Source organism: Heterocephalus glaber, unplaced genomic scaffold (assembly GCF_053883595.1).
Source record: "Heterocephalus glaber isolate CG9 unplaced genomic scaffold, H.glaber_assembly_v1.0 deba00001532, whole genome shotgun sequence".
NCBI classification, from domain to species: domain Eukaryota; kingdom Metazoa; phylum Chordata; class Mammalia; order Rodentia; family Bathyergidae; genus Heterocephalus; species Heterocephalus glaber.
The window spans coordinates 26,963,684-26,976,243 of record NW_028258330.1 but is presented as its reverse complement, the minus strand read 5'-3'; the positions used below and the strand labels follow the sequence as shown (position 1 = coordinate 26,976,243).

General features: G+C 37.7%; 1 protein-coding gene across 1 annotated transcript in view; it reads right to left on the bottom strand.

Annotated features, from left to right (window-relative positions):
• The window catches only part of Cnbd2 (cyclic nucleotide binding domain containing 2), an 84,418-nt gene that overhangs the window by 24,589 nt on the left and 47,269 nt on the right, over window positions 1-12,560 (bottom strand). Inside the window, 2 exon segments of the mRNA XM_087189132.1 lie at window positions 6,228-6,354; window positions 7,595-7,772. Coding sequence (XP_087045258.1) covers window positions 6,228-6,354; window positions 7,595-7,772 — 305 coding nt within the window.

The window sequence follows — 12,560 nt, the reverse complement described above, 5'->3', positions numbered from 1 at the left end:
GGAATGGAGGATGTTTATCCTGAATAAGAAAACAGGTGATGGAAAGTTGTGATGTTGAACATTTTTTCATATATATATTTGCTGCTTTTACTTCTTTTGTCTGAGAAATGTCTGTTCAGATGCCCATTTTTGAATTGGGTGTTTGAATTTGGGGGGTCTGATTTTTTTCCGTTCTTTATATATTCTTTGTCTGAGGTACAGTTGCTTAAATTTTTTCCCCACATTGTAGGTTGTCTCTTAGCTCTGTTGGTGGTTTCTTTTGCAGTGCACAAGCTTTTTAGTAAACTAAGAAGAGATCCTACTTGTTGATTGTTTGCACTAGTTCATGGGCAACTGAGGTTTTGTTCATAAAATCTTTTCCTATACCAATGTCTTCAAGAGTTCTACCTAACTTATCTTCCAGCAAATTTAGTGTTTCTGTCTTAATATTTAAATGTTTAATCCACTTTGATATTAATTTAGTGCATGGTGATAGGTATGGGTCTAGTTTTAATCTTTGGCAGGTTGAAATCCAGTTTTTCCAACACCATTTATTAAATAGGCTACCTTTCCTCCAATGAGGATGGTTGACTCTTTTGTCAAAGATGAGGTGACTACAGATGTAGTCGTCTCTGCATCTTTTAATCTATTCTACTGATCCTTGGGTCTGTTTCTTTGCCAGTACAATGCTGTTTTTACCACAGTAGCTTTGTAGTCTAGTTTTATGTTGGGGATTGTAATACCCCCAGCCATATCTCTGTTGCCTAAAATTTCTTTTGCTATTCTAGGTCTCTTCTGGTTTCAAATGAATTTTTGGATTGTTTTCTCTGGTTCTGTGAACTATATTGTTGGAATTTCAATTGCCATTGGATTAAACCTATATAATAATTTTGGAAGTATGGCCATTTTCACTATATTGGTTCTTCCTATCCAGGAACAAGGGATGTCTTTCCATTTTCTTATATCCTCCTCAATCTCCTTTTTCAAAGTGCTATAGTTTTCAGTGTAGAGGTCTTTGGTTCCTTTGTTAGATGGACTCCTAGATATTTCATTTTTTTGGATGCTATTGTAAAAGAAATTGTTTCCCTAATTTCTCTCTCAGTGAGTCTATTATTTCTATATAAAAAGGCTATTGTTTTTCGAGTGTTGACCTTATATCCAGTTTGATTAACTTTTGAATGGTCTATTTTTTAAGAACATTTTTAGGTTTACAGAAAAACTGAGTCAATAGTACAGAGTTCCCATACATCCTTCATCTAGTTGCCTCTGTTATTTTAAATATCTTTGTTACAAGGAACAAACCAATAATTATACATCATTATTTTCTGAAGCCAATGAGTTATACATTTCCTGTTTTTAACCTAATGTTTTTTTCCTATTCTACTGTCCTACCAGGACATTATACATGTCATTTTCATATCTCTTCAGGTACCTTGTGACTATGGCAACCTTACCTTGTATATGATAACCCTGACAATTTGAGGGGTACTCAATAATCAGGGAATTTGTGGGATGCTCTGCTGTTAGAATTTGTCTGATCTTTTTTTCTCATGATTATCCTGGGGATGTGGGTTATCAAGAGGATGACTGCAGAAGTGCCATCTGCATCACATCATATCGAGGGGCAATACTATCACCATTATTACTACTGATGTTGCCCAGATCACCTGGCTGAGGTAGTGTTTCTCAGATTTCACCCCTTTCCATACTATACTCTCTTCAGAAGGAGTCACTGTGCACAGTCCACACAAAAGGAGCAGTGAGTTATGTTCTTCCTCCTTAAGGGAAGGTTATTTGCATAAATTATTTGCATTTATTCTACAGAGAGATTTCTCTTTTCCTTGATCTACTATTTTATTCATTATGTTCTGGGCTGGGGATTTAACTCAGTGGTTTCGCCACCTGCTGCGCAAGTGCAAGGACCCAAGTTTGATCCTTGGTACCAAAAAAAAAAAATCATCTCTCTATTCATTATGCATTTATCTCAATATGCATTCATGGATGTTTATTTCATATTATGGGTTTACAATCTAATACTGCTCAATTTTGTTGCTCAAGTTATTCCAGCTTTGACCACTGGGAGCTTTTTCAGCTGGCCTGTGTCCTTTTGACATGTCCCCATCAATGGCATGCCCCTCCACCAGACTTATTCTAAGTACTATTAAATGTTCTAGGCTCATCTTCCATATTTCCAGTCCCAGTTCTAGAAGCAACCATTTCTCTAAGAAGTCCCTGTTTCTTTCGTTGGAAAATATTATTAGAAGTCAAGATTTGGCTTCTTCAGATTGGGTCAGGTAATGATTTTTTAGATATGAACCCAAAGGCATACACAACAAAAGCAAAAAATAGATAAATAGGATTGCATCAAACTAAAAAGCTTATGCATGACAAATGAAACAATCAATAGAGTAGAGACAATGTACAGGATGAGAGAAAATATTTGCAAACCATACATCTGATACAGGGATATCTAAAATAAGAAATTAACTCAACTTAATAGCAAGAAAAACACCTGATTTTAAAATGAGCTAAGGACCTAAACAGACATTTCTCAAAGGAAGACATACAAATCTCCAATATATGAAAAATGCCCGTCATCATCAATCATCAGGAAAATCCAAATTAAAATCTCAATAAGATAGTGATTCACAGTTATAAAATGGCAATTATCAAAAACCTAAAAAGACAAATGTTGGTGAGGAAAGGGAAAGAAAGGAACCTCTGCATACTGTTGGCAGGAATATAAATTAATACTGCTGCTATGGAAAACCAGTATAGAAGTTCCTCAAAAAATAAAAAGTAGAACTACATAGGATCTCACAATCCCAATTCCAGACATATACCCAAAGGAGTTGAAATCAGTATGTTGAAGAGATATCTGCATTTCCTGTTGCCTGCAGTATAAGACCCAAGATATGTAATCCACCTAAGTGTCCCTCAATGGATGAATAGATAAAGAAAATGAGGTACATAAACACAGTGGAATACCATCCAGCTTTTCAAAAAAAAAGAGAAAAGAAATAAGAAAAAAAGAGAAAAGAAATAAGAAATAAGAAAAAAAGAGAAAAGAAATAAGAAATCCTGTCACTTGCAACACACAGGTGAACCTGAAAGACAGTATATTATGTTAAATAATCTAGGCACAGAAAGACAAATACCAGATGATGTTATGTATATATAGAATCTAAAAAACATTGAACTCATACAAGTAGTCGAACAATTACCTGGTGCTGGGGGTGGGGTATGTTTTGGGGAGACATTGCTTAAGTGATAGAAAATTTCAGTTAGATTAGTGAAATAATTTCAAGAAATCCATTGTATATAGTGACTACAGTTAATGATGACTTATATTTCAAAATTGCAAAGAAATTCAGTATTAAATATTTTTATTTAAAGAAAAAACAAAAACCAAGATTTGGGTGCTAAGTGTGCTTATTGCTATTGAGGTGTCATTTTTTGTAGGCTCTTTCACCTAACAAAGTAAAATATATATGTGTTTACACATGTATCTATAAATATTTATATACGTAACTAGCTGTAAGTATATCTGTTTAATTGATCCATTTCACTAAACATGTATAGCAGTATAAGATTTATTACTTTATAGCATCATAGGAAAGAACTTTATAAACTAGAGTACATGGTTCATGTGTAGTTCCTTTTGCCTTTAGTCTGTCTCCACCCATTTCCGAAATTATATTTGTTTGTTTTTGTTTTTGGTACCGGGGATCAAACTTAGGACCTTGCACTTGCAAGGCAGGCAGTGGAACCACTGAGCTAAATTCTCAGCCCCTTCCAAAGTTAAATTAACATTTCTTCCCCCAACCCCTTTACTGAGGTCATTTCATGCATTTGTAATAGTTAGATCTCTGCAGTCCTTCCTTCAATCCACTGACCTTCCAAATAATTTTTTTTTTTTTACAAATTGTATACATTAAGATTCACTGTTAAAAAAAAAAAAAAAAAGATTCACTGTTTGCCAGGCATTGTGACTCATGCCTGTAATCCCAATATTCTAGGAGGCTAAATCAGGAGGATTACAAATTTAAGCCTAGTCTGGGCAACTTAACAATTTAGGGAGACCCTGTCTCAAAAAAAGGAAAAAAAAGGTGGAGGAAGCTGGGATATAGATCAGTGCAAAGGACCTGGGTTCAATCTTTAATACAATAAAAAAAGCACTCTTTGTGCTGTAAAGTTCTATGGATTTTGGCAAATGCTTAATGCTTTATTTTCTCTGTTCCAAAATCATACATAATATTTTTACTGTTCTAAAAATTCCCTATGCTTCACCTATTATCCTATCCCCTGAACTCCAAACTTCTAGCAACCACTGAACATTTTACAATCGTTTTGCCTTTTCCAGAATGTCATATAGTTGGTATCATACAATATTTAGCCTTCTAAAAGATAAACTTGAGTCATTTGTAGGAAAACAAATGCACCTGGAGACCATAATGTTAAGTGAAATAAATCAGACACACAAGCTTAAATATCACATGGTTTCTCTTATATGAGAAACCCAAAGTATAATCAAAGAGTAAAATTTTTAAAAAGATAACCGGAAATAGTGAAATTGATTTTTATCAAAGGGCAGGATCGAGAGCCGGAGCGGGGGTGGTTAGGGGAGGGAAAGGAGAAGAAAAAGGAAATTACGATGCAGTATGTACATGTACCACCTTCACACCGGGAATGTGTTATGTACTGCAAACATGCACTAAAGAAAAGAAAACGGAAGGGGATCAAAAGATGGTTGGGGGTGAGGGGATGGAAAAAAGTAATTAACAAGTATTATGCACATGTACCAATTCCCCACAAGGAATATAAGTATTATGTACTACAAATAAGTACTACGAAAAGTACATGGTGGCACACGCCTGTAATCCCAGCACTCAGGAGGATGAGCCAGAAGGATCACTGTGAGTTCGAGGCCAGCCTGGGCTACATAGTGAGTTCAAGGCCAGCCTGAACTACACAGTGAGACCCTGTCTCAAAAGAAAAAAAAAAACTGAAGAGAAAAAAAGTTTAAAAAATACTTAGTCTTTTAGTACTGGATCCTTTCACTTAGAAATTCTCACCTAAGATTATACCATGTCTTTTCAAGCCTTGATATATTTCCTTTTACTGCTGAATATTCTGTTATGTAGATATGCTAGAGTTTGTTTACATTTACATATAAACTTTAAAAGCAATCTGTCAATATCCACAAAATAATCTATTTGGATTTTGATTGAGATTGCATTGAATTTATACATCAAGTTAGGGAAAACTGACATCTTAACAATATCAAGTCTTCTAATCTATGAACACAGATTATTTCTATATTTATTTAAATCTTCTTTGACTTCTTTCATCAAAGTTATAGAGCTTTCATCATGTAGATTATTTGTAGGGATCAAACCCAGGGCCTTATGCATACACAGTCTGTGCTCCACCACTGAACTACATTCACTATGTGCAGATTCTGAACATTTTGTTAGATTTATATCTAAATATTTTTTTTGCAGATGCTATTGTAAGCGGTATTTTTAGTTTTAAGCATCAGCTTTCACTGCTGGTGTAAAAAAAACAATAGTTCATTGTGTATTAATCTTGTATTCTGCTACCTTGCTATAATCACTTCTTAGTTTCAGCAGTGTTTTTGATTCTTTGTAATTGTCTAAATAAACAACAGTCATCTACAAGGACAGTTTTATTTAGCCCTTCTCAATTTATATACCTTTTAATTCCTTTTCTCAATACACTGCCAAGAGTGGCAAGAGGGAATGTCCTTGCCTTACTACTCTCTTGGATTATTTTATTTTTATTAGTACATGTTTGCAGTACACATTATTACATTCATCTTAAGGAGTAGGTACATATTAATTCTTTTTATTCCCCTCCCTCGTCTCTGATTCCTGGATTTTTTTTTTTTTTTTTTTTTTTTTTTTGGTACCGGGGATCAAACTCGTGTCCTTGCCCTTGCACAGCAGGCGGCGAAACCACTGAGCTAAATCCCCGGCCCTATGCTGGATTATTTTAAAGCAAGCCCCAGCTGTCATCACTTCACCTATAAATATTTTGATGTGTATCTCCTAAATATAAGCATTCTTAAGAAACATAGCCACAATACCCTTATCATACCTTAAAAATCAGTGCTATTTCTTAGCATCACCAAACAGAGAGGGGTGTTTTTAAATTTTTACTCCCATTACTCAACATTCCCTGCTCATTCATGTTACACACTGTATCATGAACAAAGCTCTCTGCACACTTAGCATAACTTCTCCTTGCTCCACAGTGTGGATTTTCATGTAGGCCCCCACTGCTGCCTCCTTGGGGAGCTCACCAAACTTGGTTTTAAGCATGAAACATTTGATTGAATGAGTACACTTGGATCTGAAATGTGACAGCTTGTTAAAGAGAACTCATCTGTAATACAGCCAGCTCATGAGGCCCTGGATAACCAGCCCTACTACACTGCACACTGAGAGCTCCCTTCCTGGGAGGATATGACTTAGAAGGTGAGAAAATTCAAAATCACACCATGAGAGAGACTGACTCCTGCTGTCAGGGATTAGAGAAGTGTAATATAAAGGAGAGTTGGGAGAGGAAGGAGATAGGGTCCTTTTAAACACCAGTTTTGTGAAGGGGCTCATGATCTTATGCAGCTAAGCCAAACCTGCTTGGACTTTGCAAGAAGTTCAAGCAAAGAGTTCAAGTCACCCAGGAAAGGGTTTTGGCTCAGGCCTATCTGACTGAAAGTTCATACAGAGGAAGAAATTTGGGGGGGGGGGGGTTCAGGGGTACTGGGGGAATTGAACCCATGACTTTCACACTGAGTGACAGCCTCAACCCATTTTTTTTGAGGCAGGGTCTCACTAAGTTATTAAGTTGTCCAGGCGGGGCTCAAACTTGCAAAAAAATAAAGACATTTCTAACATAACTGTCTGGAAATGGGACTGTCCGAAATGTTTTTTATTCGTGGTTTTTATTTGTTTGTTTGCTGTTACTGTTTTGTAATACTGGAGATTGAACCCAGGGTCTTCACACTGAGTTACATCCATATCCCTGCCCCCCTACCCTACTCCACCCTCTTTATTTTTTTTTGAAGATATGAGATAGGCTATTGCTAAGTCACCAAGTTGTCCAGGCTGGGCTCAAACTTGCAACTCTCCTGCCTCAGCTAGGATTTTAAGCATGTAACACCATCCCAGGCTTGAACAGATTGTTTTAACAAAGGTAAGCTATTACTGTACTATAGCTGCTTCCTTTAGTTGGGTAAAATTTTCTGAAGAAGCTCAGAGCCAAAAGAGCCCAGCAACACATACACAGAATATCACAGCCAGAAGATATTTCCTGTCCTTCTTCCTTACATGAATTGCTGAGGCCTTGAGTAAAGAAGTAGCTGCATACTTAAAGTGGCCCTGTGAGTTACAGGCAGAGAATGCAGGTCCTAGGTTTCAAACCTAGGATTGCTCTAGACTGCCTCACATACACATCCATCCCTTTGGGGTTAACCTATGTCCACCACCTCTGCCCTCCCTAAGCACCCCTGAAATTCTGCCATGGACGTCATATCCCCTGCCCCCTTTATAATCACATGAACCCTTCTTCTATCTACCAAAGCTGAGCTTACTTGATCTTTGGGCCCAGCATCCTGGGGAGACTATTTCCTGAGGTTTTGGTTGGTCCACTGAAGCTTATCCCCTGTTTCTTCCTGGCTTCCTGGAGACGCAGAAGTTTCCAAGAACTAAAGTCCTGTACAGGATATGATTTGATCTGGAATTCCTTAAATCTCACCATAGGATCTGGTTCTGTTAAGAGAAAGCACAGGAAAGTACATTAATGGGTCTCTGCATATATGACTCTGGTGATGGTTGGTGGTGAAAGCACCATAGTAACTTGCATGAGAATTAAGAAGAAAAGAAAAACACTATAGTCTCCATGAATGTCCCTCTGTGGAGGGCCCTGTGCTAGACCCTTTCCATCTGTTACATCTGAATAAGTGTGATTAGCCTAATTGAAGAGACAAGATAACAGCAAGGAGTTCAAGTCCCCCCAAAAAAGGTTGAAACTTGATTTGAATTCAGGTCTATTTCAGTCAAAGCTCATTTACTTCCATTAATAGATTGTATTTATCTTGTCTTTTCAAATTGGAGCAATAAAAAATAAATGATTATTAGAGAAATGTGGTACTGGGGATGTAGCTCAATCCCCAGTACTGCGAAAGAGAAAGAGAGAGAGAGAGAGAGAGAGAGAGACAAGACAGAGACAGAGACAGACTGGGAATGAAGGGGCACAAATGAGCATTCTGGGGCAATAAAAATGTTCTATATCTTGATTATGGTTATTACTTGGAGGTATGAATTTGTCAAAATTCACTAAACTACACATTTAAAATGTGTAGATTGCACCACATAAAAGTATACCTCAATAACACTGATTTTAAAAAGTTGTGGGAGGCCGGGGATTTAGCTCAGCGGTTTCACCGCCTGCTGCGCAAGCGCAAGGACCCGAGTTCGATCCCCAGTACCAAAAAAAAAAAGTTGTGGGGTTTTGTGTGTTTCTGTGGGTTTTTTTTTTCTTTTTTTAAGTGCTGGTGATTGAACCTAGGGCCTCATGCATACTAGGTAAGCACTTTACCACTAGCTACATTCCAAGTCCTAAAAAGAAATGCTAACAGAAACAAATCCAAACTCAACAAGAAATAGGCCTGGCTTAATGAGAACTTATAAAAAGATCTGAAAGCCAGGTATGGTGATGCACACCTGTAATTCCAGCACTTGGGAGGCTGAGGCAGGAGAATTCCCAGGTGTTCGAGGCCACCCTGGACTACATAGTGAGACTCTGTCTCAAAAAACAAAAAACAAATCAAAAAGCTCTGAGTATGACCTTTTAAAAAGGCATTTTGGCAATATCTATCAGTATTTTATTTAATTTACTTATTTTTTGGACCAGCGATCGAACTCAGGTCCTTGTGCTTGAGCAGCAGGTGGCGAAACCACTGAGCTAAATCCCCGGCCCACTATCAGTATTTTAAATGTACATAGTCAGTACATACTGGTTCCATTGTTTGATGTAGTAATTTTTTTTGGTACCGGGGATCAAACTCGGGACCTTGTGCTTGTGAGGCAGGCGGTGGAACCACTGAGCTAAATCCCTGGCACTTGATGTAGTAATTTTACGAATCTGTTTCCTGGCACAAGAATGCAAAGATAACCCCACCAGAAGTCACCACAGAAGAGTGAAAAATTTGAAATAAATTATCTGCAAAAGGTAATTAAATCTCATGTTATAGCCATATAATTAAATAGAAGATAGCTATTTTAAAACATCATGTAAACTTCTGCTTCCAGCCAACATGGAATAACAGGAACATGCTCCCCTGCCACCTGAAACTACTAATATACTGGACAAGATAATAAAAAAAGTTTTAAAGACATTGACCATCAGGCAATGAAGGACAATCATCCCTGGAAGGTAGAAAATAGTGATAAGCTCTACCACTGCCCCCAGATTACTGCCCAGAGATTTTCTTGGCTGTGGTGCAGGAGGGGAAACCTATGTGCAGCTCATCAATCTACCCTAACTGATGCAACAGAATAAAGAGTAGAGGAGACATTGGGCATGTGGCACATCCCTGTATCCCAGAACTTGGGAGGCTGAGGCAGGAAGATTGCCATAAATTTGGGGTCAGCCTGGACTACATAGTAAATTTGAGGGCAGCCTGAACTACATAGTGAGACCTTGTCTCAAAAGAAAAGTAAGAGTAAGGGAGAGCAAGGCAGCTGGAATTCACAGAGTTGCACCAAGTAAGAGCTCCAAAGGTCTCCAGAGGGCTCCCCTTGAGGATCAGGTGAGTGCTTATCAGGACAAGTGATTTTGGAAGCTACCAGTGGTGGTAGCCTCTAAGGTAGACCCAACTTTCCTGTATTCACACTTGGGGAGTAGCTTCCCTTGAATTGTAGGTTGGGCTCACTTCTAACAAATAGACTATAGCAGGGGTGATGAGATGTTTTCTGTGATTAGGCTACAAAAAGACTGTATCTTCTGTCCTGGGCATGCTTTTGGTTGCTCTCTCTCATTCTTGGAGAAGCAAGTTACTGTGTGATGAAACAGTCTGGTGGAGACCTTCTGAGGCCAGGGACTAAGGCTTGCCAGTTGCCATGTAGATATGACAGTGGATCCCTCCCACTTGAGCCTTTGATGAAACCACAACCCTGACAGAAGCTGCAACCTGATGAGGGATCTTGAGCCAGAAGAACCAAGTAAACTAAAATCATGACCAAATTTCTGACCCACAGAATTTGGGGGAGAGAGAGGGAGAGAGGTCTTGAGAGAGGGAGAGAGGGAGACAGAGACAAAAGAAAAGAAAAGAAATTGGGGAGATGATAAATGTAGTTTATTAATGTACCACTCAAGGCTGGGGGAAAAAAAATCACCCAAAGTGATTAGGGGGATAAGGCATCAGAGTTCACACAGGACCAGAAATAGTTACTGTTCCTACTAGTAAGAACAGAAAATCTTCCAAATCATGGGTACTGTGTGGAATACTCAGAATGGTTTTATTTCATGAATGAGAAAAAAATTAGCTCTATTTTAAACACTGCTCTGATTCCACCTAACAAAACTTCATAGCTAGGGGGCCGGGGATTTAGCTCAGTGGTTTCACCACCTGCTGCTCAAGCGCAAGGACCCAAGTTCGATTCCCGGTACCAAAAACAAAAACAAAAACAAAAAAACTTCATAGCTAGCCTTGAAAAGATCAAAATATTTCCAAGTAACTTAACTTCATTCTAGAACAAAATTCAAGATATTTACAGGAATAATAAAATATGCAGTACTCAAAATTCATTGTCTAGCATCCTAATAAAAACTACCAAGCATAAAAATTAAGAAAATATAAACCACACAAAAAGAAAAAATAAGAAACTGAAACTGACCCAGAAATTACACAGATGACAGAATTAGTACACAGTGAAACAGCTCTCATAACTACATTCCAAAGAGGAACTATTGTGTGTATTAAGCAGAGACAAAGAAATTATGTTTTCTAAAAAGACTCCAATCAAACTTGAGGATATGAAAACCACAATGTCTGAAATGAAAAATACATTAGATTGTATTAATAGATTTGAAAATGCAGGAGAAAGTGGTAAACTTGAAAACACAGCAATAGAAGCTACCCCAAATCATAGAAAAGTAAAAATAAACAGAGCATCTGTGAGCTGTGAAACAACTTCAAGCAGTCCAAAGCAGAAGAGAGGGAGATAGTGAAAAATATTTGAAAAACAATAGCCAACAACCTCTAAATCTGAATTTAAAATTATAAATCCAAAAATCCAAGATATTAAATGAACTCCAAGCAAAGAAACATGACAGGCCACTGTGTTCTCGCTCCATGGTGGCTCGCCCTCATGCTGTAGGGTATACTTCTTTTCCTACTTTTAATGGCCCAAACTTGCTCTGCGGAGTCTGTTTCTTTTCTCCCCTTTAATAAAACTTTGCTACTGTTAAAAAAAAAAAGAAACATGACCAAAACTATACCAAGCCATAACATAATTAAATTACTTAAAATTACTAATAAAAGGAAAAAATTTAAGCCAGCCAGAGTAAAAAGGCACAATGCATAAAGAAGGCATATGGAAGACAAGATTGCAGGTAGTGACCATGAAAAGAAAGATTTCTTAAAAATAGCAAAGGACCATAAAAAACAATCCAACAGCTGCTAGATGATACAAAGAATAACATAAGATTGATCAGAGTCAATGAAAAAGCAGAAGATAGCTCAAATGACAAAAAAATCTGTTCACAGGAGTAATGGCAGAAAACTTCCCAAGCTGGGAAAATTTGACATATAGATAAGAGAGGCATATAGAACTCCAATTACTCATGATAAAAAAAAATCTACACCAAGATACATAATAGTCAAGATTCCAGAAATTCAACACAAGAACAGAATATTTAAAAGCTGTTAGAGAAAAGAAACAAATCACTTATAAAGGAAAGCCCATCAGAATCACAGCAGACTTCTCAACACAAACTCTCAAGTCAAGGAAAGCTTGGAGTGAACTATTTCAACTCCTAAAAGAAAACAATCTCCAACCCAGATTGATGTATCACACAAAACTATCTTTCAAAATTGATGGAGAGGGCCAGGGATTTAGCTCAGTGGTTCTGGCACCTGCCCTGCAAGCACAAGGACCCAGGTTTGATACCCGGTACCCCCCTCAAAAAAAATTCATAGATGGGCCGGGGATTTAGCTCAGTGGTTTCGCCGCCTGCTACGCAAGCGCAAGCACCTGAGTTCGATCCCTGGTACCAAAAAAAAAAAAAAATTGATAGAGAAGATACTTCCATGACAAAAAACACCTGAATGAATTCATGACCACCAAACCAGCACTCCAAAATGTTCTGAAGGACATTTTAGAAAGAGATAACAAAGACTACAACTCCATGAACCCCAACAGAATGAATCCAACAAGGCAAGTAATTAAACAGAGAGGAAAGAAAGAGAATCAATAATAGGAATATAGCACGACAAGGATAAGTCAATATAGGGCCAGGGATTTAGCTTAGTAGTTCCGCCACCTGCCTCGCAA